The 27,364-nt window shown below is 37.2% G+C and overlaps 1 protein-coding gene across 2 annotated transcripts in view; it reads left to right on the top strand.

Moving 5' to 3' along the window:
- The window catches only part of L3MBTL3 (L3MBTL histone methyl-lysine binding protein 3), a 96,893-nt gene that overhangs the window by 26,608 nt on the left and 42,921 nt on the right, over positions 1-27,364 (top strand). For both annotated transcript variants that reach the window (XM_060190484.1, XM_060190483.1), the window contains 6 exons: positions 176-327; positions 16,616-16,692; positions 17,467-17,552; positions 21,490-21,600; positions 24,251-24,365; positions 26,592-26,694. In XM_060190484.1, coding sequence (XP_060046467.1) covers positions 176-327; positions 16,616-16,692; positions 17,467-17,552; positions 21,490-21,600; positions 24,251-24,365; positions 26,592-26,694 — 644 coding nt within the window. The remainder of the gene's footprint in view (positions 1-175; positions 328-16,615; positions 16,693-17,466; positions 17,553-21,489; positions 21,601-24,250; positions 24,366-26,591; positions 26,695-27,364) is intronic.

Genomic DNA, 27,364 nt, shown 5'->3' with positions numbered 1-27,364 from the left:
TTTGTTATTATTGTTCCTTGTTGAAATGTAACTCTGCTATAAAAACTGGTACATGATTTTTAAATTATACACATACAAGTGATGAGTGCCTGGCCTTTAAGTAGGAGGTGAGGTGAGGATGCAGCTCTTACTGTTAAGTGTGTGCTTATTTCTAATTAAATCCGTATGTTTGTAGACAGTAATCCCATCAGGCTTTCGGGTTGGAATGAAGCTTGAAGCCGTAGACAAAAAGAACCCTGCATTCATCTGTGTTGCTACGGTAACAGATATGGTGGACAATCGTTTCCTGGTGCATTTTGACAACTGGGATGAGAGCTATGACTACTGGTGAGACATTTTCCATTGCAGTGTGGCTCTTCCTAATTACAAAATTATTCAAGTAACCCATAGACAAAAATGACAATGCAAAGCTTATAACAAAGAAAACTGCCTTTACCCACTTCTTTATATTTCTAATTTTACACTTTGTTCTGTAAGGCATATATTACTAAATAATACCCTTTAATTCTAATTCATGACTTGTATTGTAATTGGCTTCCTACAGTGGAAATTGCATTTTACACAATCACAAATATGCTCACATATAAATACACACATACACTTTTTCCTTTGTCTTGGCTATCTCATTTTTTTAAGTAAAATTTAATCTTCCATTCATATTTTTACACCTTATATTTAATCATTCATAATAATTGAATGTAGATGTATTATTTGATGAATAGAGATTTTAGTACTTATCATTTTGGGATATACCATATAATGTAGGAGTAACAGGTTATAAACTTATATAATAATAAAGATAGCATATGTTGATTAAGCTGTTGTAATAAATGTCTTCCATTCCTAAATCATGTTCACTGACCACTAAGTTCAGTTTTGTGGCTAAAAGGATTTTTCATGTATTTAATTCCTCCTAAAGAATACTTGAAAACATTTTAGAAAAATTATAGTTAAGAAGAAAAATAAGTTGTCTTTTTATAAAGTAGGAGTTATGTTATTTTATCAAGTACATACTTAGGGAAGCTTATTTTTAGAATATTAAAATCACTATAATCATCACACAGTACCAAGAATTATCAATTTATATATAGTGGACATATACATAAATAGATTATCATTTTTATTTCCTCTCTATTCTTTTTCTCAAATTCCAATTTCAAGACTGTTTTGAAACAGGTTCCAGATATAATAGCATTTCATCTGTGACTATTTTAGTTATGTGTCATCTAAAGATAGGTATTCATTTTCTCTTTTTCAAATATGTGGCAAATGCTATCATATTATAATGATCATATCTAAACATTCTACCATGTTGTCTTAGGCTTTGTCTTCCCAGACCCCTCTTCTTAGGTTCATTGAAGAAAACATGTAGTTTGTTTATTGACAAAGTCTGGAATTTACTAATTGAATCCTCTTCTTGCTTACCACATTCTTCATATTTTCTGTTAATTCATCTTTGATTGTTTGCTTGTTTCAATTAGAATTATCTGTCCCAGGTCCAGGCGGTGGCACACCTGGTTAAGCGCACACACTACAGTGCTCAAGGACTGGGGTTCGAGCCCCTGGTTCCCACCTGTATGGGGAAAGCTTCATGAGTGGTGACGTAGAGCTGCAGGGCTCTTTGTCTTCCTCCCTCTCTCTCTTCCCCCTCCCCTCTCAAAAAATAATGTTAAAAAAATATTATCTGTCCCTAGGTCCAGGAGGTGATGGAATAGGTATCATATATGAGGTTCCAAATTCTGTCTCTAGCACCACATGTAGCATTTCTTTTTTTCTTTTCATCTTTATTTATTGGAAAGAGACAGCCAGAAATCGAGAGGGAAGGGGGTGACAGAGAGGGTGAGAGACAGAGAGACACCTGCAGCACTGGAGACCAGGGACTTGAACCTGGGTCCTTATGCATTGTAATGTGCATTCAACCATGTGCTCCACCACCCAACCCCAAAATTCTTTTCTTTCTTTCCTTTTTTAAAATTTTATTTATTATTGGGTGTAGAGAGACAGATAAATTGAGAGTAGAGAGGGAGAGAGACAGAGAGACAGACACCTGCAGCCTTGATTCACCACTTGTGAGGCTTTTGCCCTGCAGATGGGGACTAGGGGCTTGAACCCAAGTCCTTGAACACTGTAATGTGTGTGCTTAACCAAGTGAGTCACCACCGGGCCCCCCAAAGATAGACACCTGCAGACCTGCTTCACCACTTGTGAAGCGATCCCCCTTGCAGGTGGGGAGCTGCAGGGTTCAGACCGGCATCCTTACACCAGTCCTTGCACTTTGTGCCATGCGCACTTAACTTGTTGCGTTACCGCCTGGCCCCTGTAGCATTTCTCTCTTTCCTGACAATAAATCAGTCATATCTATGGAAAAAAAATAAATTATCTGTACCAGTGATGAATTAGTAAATTGATGAGAAATTAAAAAATAAATAAAATGCTGTTAATCTCTCCTGGATTGAGCTTATTTTCACCTCCTATGTTTGATGTGCTATGAAAGTAGTGCTAGTACAGACTAGGACCCAATCCTTTTTCTGTTAGTAAATGATTAAAAATTATTAGAATTTTTAATGAATTTAAACTGGTAATTTGTTTAGGGAGACCTTTTGTTTTATTTTGTCTAATTTAAAGAAATGGGTGAATGTTTCTTACTTGGAGCATGTATTTTTAACTTGTAGAATAATCTATGCTTTGTTGTTTGACTCTTATAGTGTTATTGTGTTATGTATAAGTATGCAATGTTCTAATTTAAATAAGATTTTAAATAAATAAGATAAATTATACACACACACACCACACACACACACACACACACACACACACACACACACACACACACACACACACACACACAAGTGTGAAGTCAGGAAGATTTTTTAAACTGATTTTCCTTCAGATGCCTCAGAAATAGAAATGATCCTAGTTATTTTTTCCCCCTCGGGGGAAAAAAAAGAGTGATTGCTTTAAGTTCTGATTTTGTACTTTTATGAGCACATACTAAATATTTTTAGGATGAGATATACTTTGAAGATTTTATTTATATTTCTGTTGACGTGAAATCAGTTTGTTAATTGTCAGAAAAATAGTACAGTGTGTTCCCCTTTTCAATATGCAATTAAAACACATTGAAATATGCTAAAGTGCACTGGAATTTCTCCAGTTTTATTAAATACTATGTTCTTTGATGTTTGGATTTTGAAATAGTTTTTATTTGCATAAATTACATCAGTATGTAACTGAAGTTACAAATTAGATTTCTTTTTCCAATTTAAAATAGTTTCAAAATGAGATTCCTTGTCCCGTTGAGTTACTGATTTTTATCTTTTTTTTTTTTTGTATTAGTGGGAATGTGAAAATTATCCATATACACACACACACACACACACACACACATTTTTAGCATTGCACGTTGAGATACAATACAGTTTTCCTTCCAAATAGTAATACTGAAATTTATGTAGGATTGCAGTTGTAGTATTTCTATGAAAGAAAAACTATATTAGAATTAAAATACTTTACCTTTATGTTTCCTTTGTGCTTTTGATAATTGTAGCTGTTTATTTTTTTGCCTGGATAGTCATTATCCTTGAGGAATAACCCTAGGGTGAGGGAGATAGCATGATGGTTATGAAAAGAGACTTTCATTCTTGAGGCTCCAAAGTCTTAAGTTCAGTCCCACTCACCACCATAAGCCAGAACTGAGCAATACTCTGGTTAAAAAAAAAAAAGAAGCAGAATCCTAAAATCATAGAAATTCAGAACTAGAATGAACTTTAAAGATATGGTAAGGAAAGTGGTTTGTAACGATAATTAAGGAGGAGATAACTGTGGGGGTGGCATCTTCCTGGGCAAAGTTTCTAGGGCAGTGCTTCAGGTCAGGCTGTAACCCTAAGCACAAAATGTGTCATCCTCTATTTCCCCTTAGACATTGAGGAGACTTCCTTTGTAGAGATGTGATTGTCATATGACCTTGTCTTTTGAGGTTGCAGTACTTAATCTGACTGTTGAGATTATTTTATTTGAACGAGGGTACATTTTTACTAGGAGTCAGGGCAAATAAATAGATCAGCAAACAGATCTGATAAAAGATCTCAACACACATGGGTCTGGGACCTTTCTCTGATTTTTCAAAGATAGAATTTTTTTTCCTTCCATTTATTAACTGACAGTAATTTCATGTCTCCCTAAAGTAATGTCAAGAACTCTACAGCATTTTTGGTCAATTTTTTTTTTTTTTTTTTTTTTAGGAGGGGTACAACTCCACACAATTCCCACCACCCAATCTCCATATCCCACCCCCTCCCCCGATAGCTTTCCCATTCTCTATCCCTCTGGGAGCATGGACCCAGGGTCATTGAGGGTTGCAGAAGGTAGAAGGTCTGGCTTCTGTAATTGCTTCCTCGCTGAACATGGGCGTTGATTGGTCGGTCCATACTCCCAGTCTGCCTCTCTCTTTCCCTAGTAGGATGGGTCTCTGGGGAAGCTGAGCTCCAGGACACATTGGTGGTGTCTTCAATCCAGGGAAGTCTGGCCGGCATCCTGATGACACCTGGAACCTGGTGACTGAAAAGAGAGTTAACATACAAAGCCAAACAAATTGTTGAGCAATCATGGACCCAAAGCTTGGAAAAGTGGAGAGGAAGTATTAGGGAGGTACTCACTGCAAACTCTAGTATACTTCTGCTTTCTTACTTTGGTGCCATACTCCAAACTCAGTCAATTTCTGCTTTGCGTTTCTACTTCATTTTTTTTTTTTACATGCATAACATTCCCCAGATTCCCATTTAGCAATACAACCCCCACTATTTCATTCATCATTTTTCATGGACCTGTATTCTCCCCACCCACCCACCCACCCCAGAGTCTTTTACTTTGGTGTAATACTCCAATTCCATTTCAGGTTCGACTTGTGTTTTCTTTTCTAATCTTGTTTTTCATCTTCGGCCTGAGAGTGAGATCATCCCGTATTCATCCTTTTTTAAAAAAATTTTATTTATTTAATATTTATTTTATTTATTTATTCCCTTTGTTGCCCTTGTTGTTTTTATTGTTGTAGTTATTATTGTTGTTGTCATTGTTGGATAGGACAGAGAAATGGAGAGAGGAGGGGAAGACAGAGAGGAGGAGAGAAAGATAGACACCTGCAGACCTGCTTCACCGCCTGTGAAGCAACTCCCCTGCAGGTGGGGAGCCGGGCCTCGAACCGGGATCCTTATGCCGGTCCTTGTGCTTTGCGCCACCTGCGCTTAACCCGCTGTGCTACAGCCCGACTCCCCTTGGTCAATTTTTTTAAGGTTAACACATAGAAAGAGGAAGTCCAGATGGGTTACAGGGATGAAAGGAACCTAGGTAGGTCTGCACTTGAGGAGGAAGAGAAACACAAACACCACCACCCTGGCTGCTGGATACTTCATGGTTAGTGGTTAATTATTAAAGCAAACCACTCACTGTTATGTTGGCACACACAGGAACTGTCCTTGGAGAAGACTTCTTGTAATATACAGGAATTTCAAGTGAATCATGAAGGATGACTTTTTCTGGCCAAATGCAGCATTTGCTTGTGTGTGGGGGCCGGGTGGAGTGTGGGGTGAGGACTCAAGAATGTGTTTTGGGAATGGCAGTCAGTCTTATTGACTAGGTGACTTAAAAACTTGAGTTGCCATCATTGCAGAATAATACCACCTGTCCCATAGGGTGTTATCAGGATTCAGAAAGAGTTTTAGTAACATAGTAAAATAATGTCCAAATGATTAAAGAGATGACTGGAAGGGAAACCAAATAAATTCAGCCCTAAAGTAGCAAAAGTAAATTATGTGTCAAGGGAAGTCAATAGTAAAGAAGGATTTCTTGCACATAGAGAGTTTTGAAGCTATAGTCTCCTGTTCTCCCCCCCCTACTTTTCTCCCTCTCCCTCTCTTTTCCTCTCCTCGCCTCTGCCTGTCTCAAGGAAAGTGGCCACTGTGAAAAAAGCACATGATAATAGCTGAAATCATGGATAGTTGGTGACCTCAAGTACCAGATCAGGAAGTTAATGAGCTTTCTTTGCTCAGCCTGGAAAAAATGAAGAAGTAAAAGAAAAATTTGACACGGGTATAAAGAGGGCTTTATCTTTTCTAAGTAGGCAAAAGTGTTACTGAAAATCAGGTTTTAAACTTGAAGCAATTTGTATTTAAAACTACCACTTTAGGTGAAATAGCTTATTTGGATAGTGTTAATGATCAAGGTCCAAGCCCAGCCCCCACTACATTTTTAAAAATTTTTTAAATTTATTTTTATTTATTTATTACTGGATAGAGACAGAGAAAAATTGAGAGGGAGAGATATAGAGGGAGAAATACAGAGAGACACCTGCAGTTCTGCTTCACCATTTGTGAAGCTTTCCCCCTGCAGGTGGGGATCAGGAGCTTGAACCTGGGTCCTTGTGCACTGTAATATGTGCCCTTAGCTAGGTCCCTCTTCTTTTTTCTTTTTATTATTATTATTTATTTATAAAAAGGAAACACTGACAAAACCATAGGATAAGAGGGATACAACTCCACACAATTCCCATCACCAGAACTCCGTATTCCATCCCATCCCCTGGTAGCTTTCCTATTCTTTATCCCTCTGGGAGTATGGATCCAAGGTCATTGTGGGATGCAGAAGGTGGAAGGTCTGGCTTCTGTAATTGCTTCCTCGCTGAACTTGGACATTGACAGGTCGATCTATACTCCAAGCCTGCCTCTCTCTTTCCCTAGTGGGGCAGGGTTCTGGGGAATCAGAGCTCCAGGACACAGTGGTAGAGTTATCTGTCCAGGGAAGTCCAGTTGGCATCATGCTAGCATCTGGAACCTGGTGACTGAAAAGAGAGTTAACATATAAAGCCAAACAAGTTGTTGACTAATCATGAACCTAAAGACTGGAGTAGTATAGATGAAGAGTTGGGGGGAGGTCTCCATTCTATAGATAGCTACTAAGCATATTTTAGTTATATTCCAAAGGGCCTGTGGCTATACTAGCTCCCCCCCCCCCCCCCAGCCTGAAATCTGATATGCAGGTGGATCCTAGGCATACTTTAAGGGTGACTCTTTAGTCACTATTAGGCCACCCCATCAGCTGAGACCATAGTCGGGGAGTCCTGAGATTCCCAAACAGACATGATGGTCCTAGACCTTGAATAAATCCCTCTCTCCACTGTTACCAGTCATCTAAATCAGGAACAACAAAACAGACCCCTTTGTGGTCCCCCTTAGGACCTTGCCCTCAATTTGGATCAACAATGGTAGACAATGTTCCATCCTCCGAAGGGAGGCTGGACAACATACTCTACGCTACACCTGAGGAAGATGGGTCGATATTGGGGCAGCTTGGAATGTTCCTACTGATGACCACAGAATGTGAGGTCAGATCTACATCTACAGGGATGCAGAGGTCACATAGGCTCCTAAGCTGAATATGGGCCCCACTACATTTAAGGGAAGGTTTGGTGCTATGATCTCATGTTCTCCCCCCCCCTGCATTTCCCTTCCCCCCTCTCTCCCCCTCCTCCCTCCTTTTCTCTCTCCCTTTCGTTCTCTCTCTCTCTCTCCCTCTCCCTCTCCCCTGCCTCCTCCTGTCTCCCTCTCTTTCTCTCCTGCCTTTATCTAAAAAACAAATAAACATCAACAAAACTATAATAAAAGATGAGTCTCAGAAATTCATTAGGAATGAGAAGAACTGAATGCTTCATCATGGTGATGACTGAGGTTTGGTAATAAAATGGCATATTAGAGGCCCCCAAAGAGTTTGCATATAGTGTGAGCCAAAGAGGTTAACAGTCACTGCTCTGGAATGAGCAATAGACGATGCCAAGTATAGAGTCTTGGGCAGTAGCGCAGGTGGCGCAAAGCACAAGGACCAGTATTAAGGATCCCGGTTCGAGCCCCCCGCTCCCCACCTGCGGAGGAGCCCCTTCACAGGTGGTGAAGCAGGTCTGCAGGTGTCTATCTTTCTCTCTGTCTTCCCTTCCTCCATTTTTCTCTCCTATCTAACAACAACAACATTAATAATAACTACAATAATAAAACAAGGGCAACAAAAGAGAATAAATAAAAATATTTAAAAACATCTTTAAAAAAAAAAGATGCCAAGTGTTCTGCATTTCTTGAAAAAAATCTAAGCCATTATTACCTGAAATGAAGACTTTAATATTCTCCTTAAGTAAACATCTCAGAATGTGCTTGTTTGGGGGCCAGGTGATAGTGTGGTGGGTTAAGCGCACATGGCGCAAAGCACAAGGACCATCCTTAGGATTCCAGTTTGAGCCCCTGGCACCCCAACTACAGGGGGGGTTCACTTCACAAGCGGTGAAGCAGGTCTGCAGGTGTATGTTAGTCTTTCTCTCCCCCTCTCTTCTCTTCCCCTCCTCTCGATTTCTCTGTGTCCTATCCAACAACAGCAGCAGAAATGGAAACAATAACAAGGGTAACAAAATGGGAAAAATGGCCTCCAGGAGCAGTGGATTCATAGCCCCAACAATGACGCTGGAGGCCAGAAAAAAAATTAAAAAGTGCTTGTTTGACTCCACCTAGTTCTGTGCAGCCCAGGGTGTATTCATTTGCTTTGTTTAGCCTTTGCTGTGCCTAATAAAATCAGGGTCTCTTTCAACCCAAGAGCTTAGTAAAATTATTTAACCTTTTTATGTTTTTATAAAATGAGTATCTTAAAATCTGCTTAGTTTATATTACAAACATGACTTACATGAATTGCTAGTGTTTGATCCTTTAAAAATCTACCAGTTTAGATTTGATTGGATCTTAACAGACTTCACAAATAATTTGCAATGAGTAGTGAAATTTATTTATTTTGTGAAGTGTACTTTTTTGATGATGCAAATTGCAAATAAAAATTCATAAGAAAGAAAAAGAAAGTACAGTGATTTGCCCAACATTTCACTGTCAGTTGTTTATTTCTTTTGGTTACATTTCTGCTTTTCAACACTAGATGGGACTAAGAGATGACTTGTTTTGACTTGTTTTGTTTAGCCGAAAGGATTTCTGAATGAAGTTTGCTCCTGCTTGCTTATTAAAAGTTACAGATAAGAGTGAAATTGATGAAAGTAGTCTGTTTTATCTATTGTAGTGCCTTTCTTGTTTTTATCAATATTTATTTTAATCAATATTTGCAGAATGTTAAAATCTTATGTAAAAGTCAAGTAGTGCAGAGTTAGCTTTTTTTTTTAATTCCACAGTCTTTTCCTTAGTTGTAGTTTACTGAAGAAATTTGATAAGATCAAGAGTTAGTAATATCTGAACCTGATATATAAATATAAAAAGTACTTGAGAGAGAGAGAGAGAGAGAGTGATGGACCAGGATTACATATGGCAGAACAATATTTTGATTCTCTCTCCTTTCATAAATAAATTAATTAATCTCTGTTAGATTGGGAAGGAAAAAATTAGACAAGTGTCTTAAATTTATTATGTTTTTCTTATTTAATTATTTCATTAGATAGTGACAGAGGCAAGAACAATACTCTGGGATACATAGTGTTTGGGATCAAACCTGCCACTTCATGCTTCCAGATTCAGAGCTCTGCCACTGTGCCACCTCCAGGGCTTCAAGTTTTTGTTTTTGACAGCATTATATGATTAACATCTTTCACTAAGATAAAGTTAAAAACTATCCTAAAATGCATTGCATCATTAGTCTTAATTTATGACCATGGAATTATTAGGAAACAATTAGTATGTCTGAAAATTGTGTTCCATAACTTTGTTTATCTAAATTAATAATAGAATGTACCTTAAAGAATGGTGTAATAAAACATCTTCTGTGAAAATACGATGCAGGAAATGTACCCGTTGCTCTGTTTACCTAGAAGGGCTTATTTTCCCATCATATTTCTTTCTTTTTTTTTTTTATTTTTATTTTTTTATTTTAAGAGAGTTAACATACAAAGCCAAACAAATTGTTGAGCAATCATGGACCCAAAGCTTGGAAAAGTGGAGAGGAAGTATTAGGGAGGTACTCACTGCTAACTCTAGTATACTTCTGCTTTCTTACTTTGGTGCCATACTCCAAACTCAGTCAATTTCTGCTTTGCGTTTCTACTTCTTTTTTTTTTTTTTACATGCATAACATTCCCCAGATTCCCATTTAACAATACAACCCCCACTATTTCATTTATCATTTTTCATGGACCTGTATTCTCCCCACCCACCCACCCACCCCCGAGTCTTTTACTTTGGTGTAATACTCCAATTCCATTTTCCCATCATATTTCTAAACCAATGACATACACACACATGCAGACTTAACATAGGAAAAGAAAATAATGTGGGGACGATTTTTGTAGGAGCTTAGTGAGAAGAGAAGAAAATTATGCATTTAGTTATATATTTTTAATAATAATTTTGTTTGTTGGGTAACTTTAGTTTACAAGGCTGTAAGATTTTCCAGAGTACCATTTCTCAGTTTCAGAAGTGTGTTGCTGCCACCCATCACCCCTCATCATAGCACCAGTATCTCTCCACCAACGTCCACTGGACCTCCTCCACACTTGAAATTCACTACCACCACGGCCAATCCCCTTAATCACCTCAGTTTTGCAGTTCAGACCAAATGTTTATCTTCATTTAGCTTTGATTATTCCCTTCCTATGTTCTTTTTTCCTGCCATATGTGAGAGCTTTCAGTATTTTCCTTTCACATAAATCCATTTGGTATTTCTTATAAGACTGATTGATTGAGCATAAATTCCTCTAACTATTGTGTATCTGAAAAATTCTTCAAACCTGACTGATAAAGCAAGCTGGAGAGAGTAATCTTGGATGGAGTTCTTTGAATATATCCTGTCAGTCCTTTTCAACATTTTGAATTTCTACTCAGAAGTAAACTGATAGGTTACAGGAATTTATTTCTGAGTGATTCTCCCTTTCTCTTGTTGCTTTTAATAGGTCTTCATATCTTTGCTCTTGCCTTTTCAATTATTATGTGCCTTGGTGACCTTAGTTTTCTATTATTATTATGTTAAGATTTTATTTATTCATGAGCAATGATAGAAGAGAGAGAGGGGGTAGAGAGAGAGAGAGAGAGAGAGAGAGAGAGAGAGAAGAACCAGATATCACTCTGGTACATGTGCACCGGGGATTGAACTCAGGACCTCATGCTTGAGAGTCCAAAGCCTAAGCCACTACGCCACATCCTGGACTATTATTATTATTATTATTTTATTATTGTGGAGCTTTTTAGGGCTATGTGAATTTGAAGCTCTGTCTCTGAATTTGGGGAAAATTCTCAGTTATTATTTCTTCAAATAAGAATTTCTTCAAATATCTCTTTTCTCTTTCTTATACCTTTATGATAAAATGTAATTCCTCTTGATATTGTCCCATAACACTCTACATTGTCTTCACTTTAGTTCCCTCCCTGTTTTTATTATTATTTTTTTTGACAACTCCCTCTACCTTGTCTTCCTGCTCACTACTTCAGCCTTTAACTTCTCTGTCAGCTAGTGAAAATTTCCACTGTATGTTTTGTCTGTTATTGAATTCTTTGTCTTCCTGATTTCTTCTGTGACTTCATACTTTCTTTCTTTTTTAAATTTTTAAAAATATTTATTTTCCCTTTTGTTGCCCTCTTTTTATTATTGTTTTAGTTGTTATTGATGTCATCGTTGTTGGATAGGACAGAGAAATGGAGAGAAGAGGGGACGACAGAGAGGGGGAGAGAAAGATAGACACCTGCAGACCTGCTTCACCATCTGTGAAGCAACTCCTCTGCAGGTGTGGAGCCTGGGGCTCGAACCAAGATCCTTACAGTGGTCCTTGTGCTTCGCTCCATATGCGCTACCTCCCAACTCCCCATACTTTCTTTGAGTATAAGTTTCAAGTTTCTTTTCTTTTTTTCTTTCCTTTTTTTTTTTTCTCCAGCTTCCATTTTGGTAAGTATCCTTTGAAGTATGATTGTGACATCTTTAGATAGTTTGGATAGCTTTGTTGATTTAAGATTTTTTTTTTTTTTTTTAGTTTTTATATTCCTTTTTGTTCCCCTTGTTTTATTGTTGTTGTAGTTATTATAGCTGTTGTTATTGATGTCGTCGTTGTTAGATAGGACAGAGAGAAATGGAGAGAGGAGGGGAATACAGACGGGGCTAGGGAAAGACACCTGCAGACCTGCTTCACCACTTGTGAAGCAACTCCCCTGCAGGTGGGGAGCTGGGGGCTCTAACCGGAATCCTTACACGGTTCTTGTGCTTTGTGCCACGTGTGCTTAACCCGCTGTGCTACTGCCCAACTCCCTTTTCTTTTCTTTTTTTTTTTTTTGCCATTTTACTGGTCAGGTGTTTATAGTACAGTCGTTGACACATGGCTACAGCGTCTCATCTTCCCATGATAGGTGTCTTTAGAACTCTCTCACACATACTTAGGTACTTTTACTTCATAAAGCTGCAGACTCCTCAAGGTTCTATCTCCTCTCACCCCCTCCTGCTCCCTGGTTCTTTGCTTTGGTGTAATACACTACACAGATTTGGGTTAGTTTTCAAATGTTGTCATAGTCTGTCATTGCAGGTGATTTTCTCTGTGTTCTCATTATGTTTGATTATTCATGAGGACCAGGGTATATGCTGTATGTTTTTCTGTCAAACCAGAAGTTTGAGATTGCTGGAATTTCACATACTTACAGGATAACAAACTGGTAGACTGTGAACAGTAAGTGGAATGCTTCTCTGTGGCTTCATCTCGAGTTCATTACTATGGAAACTGGATTCTAATGAGACTAATTTCAAGCTGCTTTGATCTGCTGAAAAGCTGCTGCTGCTATTCCCAAGCAATTTGCAGCTTCTGTTTCTCCTGTCCTGCTGTTAGTCACATGCATACTAATAAATAATAGGATTGTGGTGGGTTGAAGTAGAGCGGTGGCAGGTGGCACCACTGTTGTATTCACTTGGCATTTTGAGCTACGTGGAGTATATGAAGCTGGGGCAAGTCATATTGCTTGGAGCTGGGATTAGCAGGGAAATAAGTAGAGTAGTAAGGAACTGAGGAGATGGTCTTGTTACTTTTGGTGTATGAGTATTTATTTCTATGCCCTCCATGGCTGGACATTAGTCCTTTCTCTATTGTTATTGTTAGTGAAACTTATCCCAGTCTCTATGCAGGGTTTTTATTGCTTGCTATAGATTTTGCTCTAGTTGTGGGGGTAGAATTCTTGCTAGTCTGCCATCTTGAATCCACCCCTTCTTAATTATGAGTTTAAAGATATCTGTCGCCCGGGAGGTGGTGCAGTAGATAAAGCATTAGACTCAAGCATGAGGTCTCCAGTTCATTTCCCGGCATCACATGTAGCAGGATGATGTCTTGTTCTTTTTTTCTGTCCTCCTTCTATCTTCTTGATAAATAAATAAATAAAATCTTTAAAAAGATAAAGATGTCCTATTGAAATAATTGGAACTGTGTCTGCTTTTTTAATTAATTTTTTATTATCTTTATTTTATTGGCTAGAGACAGCCAGAAATTGAGAGGGAAGGGGTGATAGAGAGAGAAGGAGATAAGGCAGAGGGTAGGTAGCATAATGGTTATACAAACTGATTGTCATGCCTGAGGCTCCAAAGTCCCAGGTTCAGTCCTCCACACGACCATAAGCTACAGCTGAACAGTGTTCTGGTAAAGAAAAAGAGAGAGGGAGAGATACAGAGAGACACTTGTAACACTGCTTCACCACTCACAGAGCTTTACCCTTGCAGGTGGGGATCAGGGGCTCTCAAACTCAGGTCCTTGTGCATTGTAACATGTGTACTCAAGCAGGTGTACCATCACCCAGCTCCCAGCTCATTTTTTATTACTCAGTTTAGGGATGCTCTCTTGCAAAGTGGTGACTAAATGTTAACCTTACTCACTTAAAGCATGTGTTTTTTTTTTAGAAAATTATTTGTTTTTACATACTCATCATACAACTTTGTGTGTGTGTGCCGAGAACTCTAATCTACCTTTTAAGGATTTATTGGCTACAGTGCAGTCAGAATAATTACTTTAAAACATAAGTCAGGATAGTAACTTCCCTGCTTAAAATTATCTTTCTGTGAGTAAAGTCACAAAAAGTTATAATGACCTGAAAACTCTTCCTTTATGATATATTTTTTTCTTTTTTGAATATTTTTTATTTATAAAAAGGGAACATTGACAAAACCATATGATAAGAGAGGTACAACTTCACACAATTCCCATCACCAGAACTCTGTATCCCATCCCTACTCCGATAGCTTTCCTATTCTTTATCCCTCTGGGAGTATGGACCTAAGGTCATTGTGGGATGCAGAAGGTGGAAGGTCTGGCTTCTGTAATTACTTCCCCGCTGAACATGGGTGTTGACAGGTTGATCCATACTCCCAGCCTGTCTCTCTCTTTCCCTAGTGGGGAAGGACTCTGGGGAAGCAGAGCTCTAGGACATATTGGTGGGGTTGTCTGGTCGGCATTCTGCTAGCATCTGGAACCTGGTGGTTGAAAAGAGAGTTAACATACAAAGCCAAATAAATTGTTGACCAGTCATGGACCTAAAGGCTGGAATAGTGCAGATGAAGAGTTGGGGGGGGAGTCCTCCATTTTGTAGATAGCTAGTAGGCGTATTTTAGTTAAATTCCAAAGGGCCTGTGGCTATACTAGTTTTTTTTTTTTTTTTTTCTTTTCCCCCCCTGAGCCTGAAATCTGATATGCCGGTGGATTCAAGTTATTGTCTGGGGAGATGATGTCATGGTTGGAAAAAGGACCAGAAAGCTGGATCAGGGAAGAAAGTAGTTCCCTAATATGGGAAAGGAGTATTAATATTGTTGACTGTAAACCCTATCGATTTGATGTGATCTGGGGCCCATATTCAGCTTAGGAACCTATGTGACCTCTGCATTCCTGTAGATTTGAGCTCACATTCTGTGGTCATGAGTAGGAACATTTCAGGCTGCCCCATTATCAGGACCCATCTTCCTCAGGTGTAGCATAGAGTATGTTGTCCAGCCTCCCTTCGGAGGATGGAACATTCTCTACCATTGTTGATCCAAGTTGAGGGCAAGATTCTATGGAGGCTCATAAAGGGGTCTGTTTTGTTGTTCCTGATAGAGATGACCGGTAACAGTGGAGAGAGGGATTTATTTGAGGTCTAGGACATCATGTCTGTTTGGGCATCTCAGACTCCCCGATTAGGGCCCCAGCTGATGGGGTGGCCTAATCTAAATGACTAAAGAGTCATTCGTTAAAGTATGACAGTCTCTTTCCCTTATTCAGCCATTGCAGTCCTTGCTTTGATAAGGTTAGCTTTGGAGTAAGTGAGAGAACTGTAATAGGAAGTAAGTGAGGAGGGTATCTAAGTCTAAGTAGACATTATTTCATTATGAACTTGATACAGACTCACTACAGACTATTGTGTATTTTTGCTTTCAGGTATATATTTTGCCCTAATTTATGGGTACATGTGAACATATGCTCTATCTTACGGGACCTGGGCTATATCTAGGTTTTGGGACTTTGTTAGGAAGTGAACCACCTGGAATGGAATTAGAGAATATTATGAAAGGAAAGGTCTCACCCGATTAATGAGGGTAAAGTGTTGACATTCCATGTCTGATGTCTCTGGGCACAGTCTGAAGTGAAGCATGCTGAGGTGGTACTTATTGCATTGATTAGGTTGGGATTGGTGGATGCAATATTATTTGGTATGAATTGAGTGAAGCTTGCAGGAAAGTGAGCCCCACCCTAGAGGTTCCAGGACTGGGGGAAATAGAGACTCTATAGAGGAAGTGGGAGGTTCCTGCTGTCTTAGGGTGTAAGAAGACAATTGATAGTTATTGCTATAATCACATTATTTGGCAATTGGGTTAACTTTGAAATATCCCTTTGTTAGAATTTGCTGTATCATACACAACACCACCATAATTTATGTCCTTTTACATTATTTGTATATAGCTGTTCCACTGGTTTCTTCTCCCTGGTCTAAGCTTTTAAGAGAGTCAACATATCAAAGACTCAGCCTATGTATTAAAAAGACTCAGTCTGTGATTTTAAAAGTTTGAGACATTCAATCAATTTTTCCCCTCTGATATTAATTTTATAGTGATTTATATGACTACAGATTAATAGGAGTGTACATAAACACCATTCCTACCACCAAAAGACTGTGTCCCATCCCACCCCACCCCAGTCCCGCCCCGCCCCATGAAACTGAACATTTTTTTCTGGTGTCAAATATGTATTATATTTATCTAAATAAAATCTATTGGGTAGTGGTGCACCCAATTGAATGCACACGTTACAGTGCACAAGGACCCAGGTTCGAACTCCCAGTCCCCACCTATAGGGGGAAAGCTTCATGAGTGGTGAAGTAGGTCTACAGGTTTCTCTCTGTCTCTTTTCCTCTGTACCTCCCTCTCCCCTCTCTATTTTTTACTGTGTCTACCCAATAAATAAATAAACAATTTAAAAAATCGTTTAAAAATAAATAAAATCTATTGGGAGTGCAAAAAAAATCCTTTGGTTTAGCATTATTTTCTTCTAGAATAGGTAAATTGTAGTCAGTAAGACTCTACGGTATTTACGATCTCTAATTTTTTTACTTTTATTAACATTTGATAATTTACTCTGATGATAATTACAGTTTTTAATTCCTATAACCCACAGGTGTGAAGCCACTAGTCCACACATTCACCCAGTTGGCTGGTGTAAAGAGCATAGAAGAACACTCATTACCCCTCCAGGTTTGTATTATGTGTCTAATGTAAATCATGTCCTTCTGGAGTTAACAGACTTTTCCTAAAATGTGCAAGACAGTAAAGAAAGTTCTCAGCTTAGTTATAAGGATAGTCATAGACAGTAGCAAAATTAATAAGTACAATGTTATAGTAAAACTTCATTTTAAAAAAATGGGCAGCTGCTCTGCACTGGGTTAATTTGCTGGTCTCCAATATATCTGAAAGTATATAGCATTCTCCTAGTTTATAATAAATCTTAGATTTTGTCTTTTCATTTTTTTGAGAAATAATCTTAAGGCCATATACAGACTATTATTTTTAATATTGTTTTAGTGAAAGAGGGAGATATAGAAAGAAATATATATATCACTCTTTTTTTTTACACATTTCTATATTGATGGTCATTAAACTAATTTTGCATTCAGTGTTCTGTCATTTACAAAAAAATGATTCGTTGTTTTTGTACACATATGAAAATTTTCTAGATTGAAGTAAAATTACTAGATTAAAACATATTTATGTCTTTGTTTCTTACAAGTATCTTAACACAAGAATCTAAATTATACATACATATTAAAATTTTATTTAAAAGTTAGCTAGAGATTTCATGATTAAGATGAAAACAGTTTTATTATTACAGATACTTCTGATGTGTAAATAATTTAAAATTGCCCTATAAAGCATGAATACAATTTTTTTGATACTAATATCTTAGCAAGTCAGTTTGTAGGTTATACTGTCATTTTGGTTAAACCTGGTTGAATTTGCTTTCTTTTTTAGGTTATCCAAATGTGAAACATTTTTCTTGGGATAAGTATTTAGAAGAAACTAATTCTTTACCTGCTCCTGCAAGAGCTTTCAAAGTGGTGAGATTTTATATTCCATTCACTTACTGAAATTTAAGCAAAATAGTACTGGCAAACCAAATAGGAATGAAGGAAACAGAAAGCCAAATAAGATGGTTTTGAAATTTTATCATTCTGAAAGTTAAAATCATTCTTATTTGAAAACTGCTTATATTTTGACTTTAAAGTCATCTTAAAAAATAAATAAGCAGAAGCAGACTTCAGACTTCTATTTTTCCATCTGTATACTATGAAACATAAAATCATTGCAGGGTTTGTTTACTAATGAAATATTATACTTAATAGTGGCAAGCTGAGATGATTTTGTTGTTATAAAACATCACAGTTGGGACCGGGGATGGTGTGCCTGTTTGAGTGCACATGTTACAGTGCGCAAGGAGACCTGGGTTTGAGCCCCCGGTCCCCACCTGCAGGAGGAAAGCTTTGAGAGTGGTGAAGCAGGTCTGCAGGTGTCTCTCTGTTTTGCCATGCTATTATGCTATCTTCCCAGTCCGGCCCATAAAGTTTGATATCAACTTGCTCTGACAGAGAATTGTATGACTGTTAATAATTTCCTTGTTTTATGTCATTGTGAGTTTATGTTATATACTAAAGACAGATTCTGTGAGCATGCCAAGATTGTTAATTTTTAAATCTTGTCACTAAGGTGTCTTGGCTACTTATGTTTTTAAAAGGCAGGATGTCAGCAGCTCTTTCTTCCCCTTCCCTCTCTGTCTTCCCCATCCCTCTTGATTTCTGGCAGTCTAACCAATGAATAAAGATTTGAAAAAAATTAAAACAGCACAGTTGACCAAATTACAAGGCCATATTTTATTGAAGTATCTTCCTAGCTCAGGGTCTTTACCTCTTGTACAAATTTTATTAATATTCAAAGAAAAATTCAAATAAAACCTTATAGGCAGGAGAATACAAAGTGATATATATGTAAATATGTGTATATATATTTCACCTTAAGAAACTTGCTTTTTAATGTATATTTGTCCATGAATTTAAAGGGAAAAGTATGTACTAAATACATAAAAAGCTATATGTAGCATAGTTGATCTATAAACTCTTTTCTACAAGTGCTCTTCTGTATGAACTGCCATGGTGTATTTTCTGAAAATATATTTCTTATTTTTGAGGTAATATTGATTTACAGGGCTGTATGTTTTAGCAGTACCTCTTCAAAATGTTAATGCAGTGCTTTCATACCAGGGTATCTATATCCCTATATCACATTTTACTGAAAATACTCTACTCTGGTAGCTAACACTTCACCTTTGGCAACCTCAGTTCTGCAGTTCAAGTCTAAAGATTTATTATCATTTGACTTTTCCTCTTCTCTCGCTTTTTTTTTTTTTTTTAATATAAACTCCACATAAGTGAGGTCATTAAGTAGCTTCCTTTTTTAGAGATAAATTTCCCTGTAGCATATCTTGTTAGACAGGGTTACTAGTTAATCTAATTTCTGTGATTGCTTTTTGAAAAGCTCTTTATCACTCCATCTGAGTGATAAACTGACTTAGGCAATATTCTACATATTCTTGATTGGAGGACTTTTCTATTCAAACCTTAATATATCTTGTTAGTCTTTCAGAGTTTCTGTTGAGGAATCAACTGAGGCCTTCTATAATTGCAATTTTTTGCTTTTCTTCTGCCTTTATTTATTTATTTATTTTAGTATTCTTTATTTCTGTATAAGTACCGCGCACTAACCGATTGCGCCACTGGAGCTCCGTGTATTCTTTATTTCTTTTCTTGTTGTTTTAATTACAGTGTGTTTTGATAGCTATCTGTTTTGGTGTGTTTAGTTTGAAGCTCTTAGAGCTTCCTGGATCTAAGGATCTATCTCCTTACATAGGTGAAAATATTGGTTATTATTTCTTCAACTAAGAATCCTGTCCTTTTCTCTACTATTGGTCCCCTAAAGATGTAAATACTACATCTCTTGATGTTGTCCCATAAATCTCTTTGTTTCATTTCTACCCACCCTACCCACCCCCCCTTTTTTTTTTTTTTTTTGCTGGTATAGAGGCTATATTACTGATACCAAAACAGCCTGTATAGTGTGTAGGGAATTGATGGTTTTAAGTACTCAGCAGTCACCGGGGTGCTGTGGTTAGGGCTTCAGATCTGAAAAAAATCTGGATGGTGATAGCACATATACTCTGGGACTAGAAGAGAACAAAATTTGGCTGTCTGTGAGCTTGTGAGAGAGCCAGGGAGGCAGTGGAGCCTCTTTGCTACCTCTCTGTGCTTTGAGAGGTCCATAGTGCATTTGCTGTGACTGTAAGGGTGAAATTTGTTACCTAGCAGTCAGATGGGGGGGGGGGGGGCAAAGCATGGGTCTATTTGTTTGTGAGGAATGAGCACTCTTGATGAGTGTCTCTTAGTCCCCAACTAAATCTGCTGCTAGTTAAAGCTCTCCTCTGGGAATTTACCCACCGGCTATGCTGCTATGGATATTGAATTCCAATAAGTATTCACTAGTCCTGCTCTCAGCAAGATTGCTCTAGTCTGGAAGGCTGATGTTGCAGACTCCTACTTAGTCTATAGCATATAGTTTATCACCACCACCACCAGTGTTTCTGGGAATTTTGTACAACTTGCCCCCAGCTCTCCAGATTAAAGTTGTTCACTGTAGTTACCATTTTCTTACTGTAGCTTGCTGTCAAATGTTAGCTTTCTCTTTTAGGAAGGATCTCTGTCTTAAAGATAACTTAACTTGGAGATTTGGGTCAGAATGTAAAAGAAAAGAACATCAAAAATGGTGGAGAAAAAACTATATTGAATAGAGAAGGCAAAGAGTATATGTGATTCTGAAGACCTGCTTTACCACTCTTGAAGCTTTCCCCTTGCAGGTGGGGGCTGGTTGTTCGAACCCAGGTCCTTGTGCACTGTAACATGCACTCAACCAGATATACCACCACCCAGCCCCTAATGATTCTTTGTAGTCAATTTGAGATTTAAAGAGACATAATATTTAAAAGCATGCCATATTTATGCATTTTTACCTTAATCTCAAATCAGTACAAAGAACTGCATTATACTTTGCTTTGAACTAGATAAAGTTACATCAATGTATCAGTCAATCTCAGTGAAAGCTAAGATTGTTTTTAGGTAACCTTTAGGGACATTGCATTTGTCCTTTATACTTTTTTTTTTTTTTGTCCTTTATACTTTTATCATACTAAATTTTTAGAGCAACATGTTCATTATACCCATTTTACAGAAGAGAGACTTGAAGTTAAGAATTTTTAAATAATTTGTCTAAAATACCAAAATCACCTTGCCTTCTATTACCTGTAATTTTTTTCCTGAGGTTTACAGGCTTCTACTGAGAACTTAAGTTAAAGGTAGCTAGTTATGGTCATCATTCTCATTCTTCTTACTAGAGTGATTCTATCTTTTATGTTTTATTGTTAATATTCTTCTTAAACTTCCAGATTTTTTTTTTGGTCTCTTTACCACTTTTAACCTCTGTGTGTTATCTATGCTACTTTACTATTTTATCTCTTATCAAAGAGATGTCAGGACACGGTTCAAGCATATGTGTGTCTAGGGATGGAGCCGGAAGCTGTAGGCATGCAAAAACAATTTCCATGTTTGTTCATTTTGCCAAGTCACCTCTAAATAATGGGGGGGGGGGAAGTCATGTCTTTTCCAATGACTAACTGAATATGTATAATATTTTAAATTTCATGCTAAGATCTTTTACTTTCTATTTGCTCCTATTGCTAGTGGCTGGAACTGTTTCTTTTACCTACAGGTTTGGCCATGTGATTTGGGATTGTGTTTTTTAGTAGAAGTTAAGATCCAGTAACACTATGGGAACTTGAGATTTTGAAAGGCTAGTTCTGCAACTCACATTTTAATTGTTTTATTACTCTGTCTTTGTGACATGAAGTCCACCTCATTCTCTAAATCTCAAGTTGTAAATTTTCTGTTATGGCAGAAACCTCCACATGGATTCCAGAAAAAAATGAAACTTGAGGTCATAGACAAAAGAAATCCCATGTTTATTAGAGTAGCAACAGTTGCAGATACAGATGACCACAGAATAAAAGTAAGTATTCTCTGTTGTGTTTTGTTTTGTCTTCGGTTACATCACAAATAGAAAATGATGTGATGTATGTTACATGTTATCTGGTGGTGTTTTATAAAAGAAAATACACATATAAAAGAAAGTGTTTTTCTCAGGGTGCTGGATTATAAGTGCTTATTTTTTTTTTTGTGTGTGTGTGTGTTTTTAATTACCAGGTTTTAGGAACATGTTATTTTATTGTTGTTTTTACCAGATTACTGCTTAGCTCTGACTTATGGTCGTGTCATTATGCTATCTTCCCAGCCCTAGAATATATATTACTTTGATAATAAAAAAATTTAGATAAGTATTTTGATCTTACATTGGTTCAGTTTGGGTTAAATCAGGGGTGGGGAGGTAACTCACCTAGTAGAGCACACTTTGCCATCCTTAAGGACTTGGGTTATAGCCTCCAGACTAAATTGAAATCCATGCAGGGCACCAAGCTGAAGTTCCACAATGGAAGAGTGGTGTGGTATTGCTCCTCTTCCTCTTTCTGTTTGAAATTGAAAGAGGAAAAAAAGATACACTGGGAACTGTGGAATGAGGTTCTGGAAATGCTTTTTAAAAATTAAAGTTAATGGCTCAATTAGTTAATGGGGGTGTAGAATAACTAGCGTCTAGCTAAATATGAACCATTTGGTGCATATTTATGAAGTCTTCAAAAGGTCAGTGAATAAATATGTGACAGTGATTCAGTTTCAGGATGCGACAGTTTTTGTTCCATAGTAGCCTGTTTTCCTTAGTTTTAATTAAATTTAGCAGTTGTTTTTATATGATTACATTTATATTTCAGTATTTCTTTTAAAAAATTTTTTTGTATTATCTTTATTCACAGGATAGAGACAATCAGAAATCGAGAGGGAAGGGGGTAACAGAGAGACAGAGAGACATCTGCAGCACTGATTTACCACTTACAAAGCTTTGCCCCTGCAGGTGGGGACCAGGGCCTTGAACCTGGGTCTTTGTGCATTATAACATATGTGCTTAACCATGAGCAACCACCTGGCCCCTATTTCAGTATTTCTTAATGAAAATATTTTTAAATTAAAATTACTTTTATAATCAGTAGTTTAATAGAGGTTTATTTAATTGTAAGATTTCAGGGATATAGTTTCTTATCAGTATTATGTGTGCAACTCACTGTACCCACCACCAAAATTAACTTTTTAAAAAAAATTATCTTTATTTATTTGGATAGAGACAGCCAGAAATCAAGAGGGAAGGGGGTGATAGAGAGGGAGAGAGACAGAGACACCTGCAGCCCTGCTTCACCACTTGTGAAGCTTTCCTCCTGCAGTTGGGGGCTAGGGACTCGAGCCTGGGTCCTTGTGCACTGTAACCAGTGCGCTCAACCAGGTGTGCACCCACCGGGCCCCCAAAATTAACTTGATTGGAAGTTTTTTTTGTTTGTTTGTTTTAATTTTATATGAGAGAAAGAGATGTCAGGACACTATTCAAGCATATGTGTGTCTAGGGATGGAGCCAGGAGCTATAGGCATGTAAGTCTCACACTACATTTGAGCTATTCCCCTAGTTTAAAAGTTTTATAGATATATATTTTTGTGTGTGTGTAGCACGTACTCATGTACTCACACCCCAGGGAGATTTTGGTCATATAAAGTGAAGTGTCAGGGATCAAATCTGGGTTTTTTATGCGTGCAAAGCATGTGTTCTAGCCTTCCTAGCCACTATAAATGTTTTCATATGTACTTTTTTGTGTTTGTACAATTTTTAATAATTTTTATTGTGTGTTTATGTGCCATCATCTATTGTTACTTTTTGTTAGGCTTTGATTTCAAGTACACAGAATAAGTAAAAACATCAGTTAACATTACTAGAAGGTCTAAATTTTTGTTTAAAACCTTGTAATATGCCAAAGATTATGCCAAATAGTATGTTGAAATGAAACTGTACAAACCTTAATGAAATTGCTATTTTTATCTTGGCTTCTAGACTGAGAATATTGATTATTGCTTATTCATTTTTGTATGTGGTTGGGTTCAGTCCCCTGCACCACCATAAACCAAAGCTAATCAGAATTATGCTTAAAAAAAAAAATGACTACCTGTCCACTACTGTCCCATACCAACCCTCCTTATTCTGAATTTTAAAAATTATTTCTGTAATACTTATTTGGTATTTGCCTTACTCATATAAAGATGTTAGATACTGGGCGAAGGGTAGATAGCATAATGGTTATGCAAACAGACTCTCATGTCTGAGACTCCCAACGTCCCAGGTTCAGTCCCCCGCACCATCATAAGCCAGAACTCAACAGTGTTCTGGTAAAAAAAAAAAAAAAGAAAAAAACAACTTAGATACCTACACTGTTTACAGTGTTGAGAGATTAATGTGTCTATTGAAGTTTTGTCTCAGTAAGGCCTTTGAGACAAGACACTTAATGCATAGTTAGATAATATTGAAGGTAACTTAAATGTTTAATAAAGATTTTAATAAATGTTGTGAATGGAATCATTTAAATAACTGAAATGATTTATTTATGTAGTATTAAATATGTGATTAGAAGAGAATGAAACTGGCAGGTGTATTTAGAGCTTTTACTGTAGAAACCTTTTTGACCTATATGTAAGACATTTTTTTGACTTGTTAATTTCCTTTTGCTATCCAGGTTCACTTTGATGGTTGGAGTAGTTGCTACGATTACTGGATAGATGCAGATTCTCCTGATATTCACCCTGTAGGCTGGTGTTCAAAAACCGGGCATCCTCTTCAGCCTCCTTTGAGTAAGACATATTGGAATAATTAAATGGCTATTTATATTTTCTTCTATAGTGATTTAATACTTTTTTCCCCCCTACACTCATCTTTTCCCCCTATTTTTTAGTATGGCTGTCTTCTCTACATCTTTTTTCTTTACTATGTTTTAAATTACTTGATAATAAAAAAATACACAAAATAAAATTCAGTGTATGGAAAAGTAAACTGCATATAAACATTCTTGTCCTTTAACTTAAATTACACATTTTAAAGTTAGTACATAGTTTTTGTAAGATAATTTGTCATACTCAAAACTTAATATGCCAGTGTCTTAATAGTGATTTTGTACTGTAGTTTTTGTAAAGTAATAATATTGGGAGAAACTGGGCAGTGTCTGAGGAATTCTCCCGATACTTAGAACTGCATGTGAATCTAAAATTCCAATAAAAGTTTCAGTTGGATTAACAGTTTTTTGAAGATACCTCAAGGTCTTGCTATGCCAGATTGTCAGTTTTGAAGGAAAAGAAATATATTAGTTTAAAAAGAAAAGTGAAACAAATAGAAATTGTTAGAATTTTAAAATTTTAGTCTGCTTTCCTTGTCTAATGACTTCAACTTCTGGGCACAGTATATTAGTTTTATCAAGATATAGGCGCACACATAGTATTTGTTAAATTATGCTTAAAATATTAAAACTTGGAACAAATACTGGTTAAATACTGATAGATTATAGTACACTCATACTGCACATACTATGCAACAGTTGTTAAAAAATATTACTATTGAGAAGAATATTACTATAGAGAAGATGTAAGACATGAAGTTGAAGAACAAAGAAAAAAATTTCAGGGGCCAGGTGGTGGCACACATTGCTAAGTGCACATAGTACTAAGTGCAAAGAACTGTACAAGGATCGGATCCAGGTTCAAGCCCCTGGTCCCCACCTGAAGGTAGGATGTTTCACAAGCAGCAAAGCAGCTCTGCAGGTGTCCTCTATCTTTCTCCCTTTTCCCCCCTCCTCTCTCAGTTTCTCTCTTTCCTATCCAATAAAATGGAAACTTTTACTTATTTTAAAATATTTATTTCCTTTTGTTACCCTTGTTTTTTTATTGTTGTAGTTATTGTTGTTGTTACTGTTGTTGTTCTTGGATAGGACAGAGAGAAATGGAGAGACGAGGGGAAGACAGAGAGGGGGAGAGAAAGATAGAAACCTGCAGACCTGCTTCACTGCCTGTGAAGCAACCCCCCTCCCCCCCCCCGCAGGTGGGGAGCCTGGGGCTCAAACTGGGATCCTTACGCAGGTCCTTGAGCTTGGCGCCACCTGCACTTAACCTGCTGTGCTACTGCCCGACACCCAATAAAATGGAAACAGTGGCCACTAGGAACAGTGTATTCATAGTGTCAGCACCAAGCCCCAGCGATAACTCTGGAGGCAAAAAAAAAAAAAAAAAAGCGATAATGTACATTTATGAAGCCCTTTTCCATGTGTCAAAATACTACCGCTTCATACATGCCTATATCCAACTATAGTTATGTATCAGAATGCTTAGAACAACATGTGAAGTTACACACTAACATAAAGGGTTAGGACTATACTGAAATGTGAGCTAGGATAAGTGGAATCTGTTACTGTTCTTTTATAGTATGTTGCTTGAAGTCTTCATAATGTGCACATTATCATTTTATTGGAATTATTGATTAGAATTTTATTAGCTCAGACTTAGATGTCTGGAATTTGTGACATCTTTTTTTATTAAAGATTCTTTAAAATTTATTTTATTTATTCACTTATTGGATATATATAGAGAGAGACTGATAGGAGAGGGAGAGATAAGAGAGGAAGAAAGGCAGACACCATCAGCCGTTCTTCACCACTCCTGAATTTCCTCCTGCAGGTGGGTACCAGGGGCTCGAACCTGGATCATTGTGCACAGTAGATAATGTGTACGCTTAACCAGGTGCACCACTACTTGGCCCTTGAATTTGTGGCATCTTAAAAGAACGGTAAAGCAAAACTTACCACTGAGTAGTTAAAGAATGATAGTCAATAAAGATGAAAAGATATTCTGATTAGAATTAGAGACTTGACTTAGGATTTTTTTTTTAACCTCTTTATAGAAATGTCTTTCTGTTTCTTTGATGATTCAAAAACTAAATTTTTTCTTCCTTATTCTTATCTTAAACATTTGACTATTATAATTTTCTGGTTAACTTCTTTGCATGTTCATTCATTCATTTCTATTTTTTTGTAGGTCCCTTAGAATTAATGGAACCCTCAGAACACAGTGGATGCTCAACTCCTGGATGTAAAGGGATTGGCCATTTTAAAAGAGCAAGACACTTGGGTCCTCACAGGTATGAAGTAATGCTGTCACTCATGTGGGTCATCCTGTCATATATAAAAGATATTGATACCCTTGTAAAGCATGACCTCACATAGTGTCATTTCATCCTATGTTGTCTCATCACAATGAGAGAAAAAATTGATTCCTTTTTAGATTGATTCTTTGTATGAAGTTTACATGTTCCTATATTTGCTTTATCTGTATGAGTCTCCTGATTTTAGTATATGTATTGCAGAAGTAAGCATGCATGAGTCTTCTGTAAGTACTCCAGTTTTCTTTCACAGCCCAAAGATATGCATGTTAGGCTCTCTCAGTATGTTTAAATCGTCCTATTCTGAGTGAGTATAGATATTTGTCTGAGTATGTCTACAGTAGGGAGGCACCTTGTCCAGTATTTAGTTCTGGTCTTAGGCCCTGAACTACTAGGATAGGGTTTGACCACCCATGGCCCTGAACTCTGGATTAAACCAGCTGGAAAATGAGTGAAGGAGTAAGTACAAACATAACAGAGACTTAATCTTTCAGAATAAAGGAGGGATAGGGTGTAGATAGCATGATGTTTATGGAAAGAGACTCTCGTGCCTGAGGCTCCAGTGTTTTAAGTTCAATCCCCCTACACCACCTTAAGCCAGACCTGAGCAGTGCTCTGGTAGTAAACCTTGCAGTTTAAAGGACAAGTA

The sequence above is a fragment of the Erinaceus europaeus genome, chromosome 4 (assembly GCF_950295315.1).
Source record: "Erinaceus europaeus chromosome 4, mEriEur2.1, whole genome shotgun sequence".
Taxonomy (NCBI): Eukaryota; Metazoa; Chordata; class Mammalia; order Eulipotyphla; family Erinaceidae; genus Erinaceus; species Erinaceus europaeus.
This window is presented reverse-complemented; position numbering and strand designations above follow the sequence as displayed.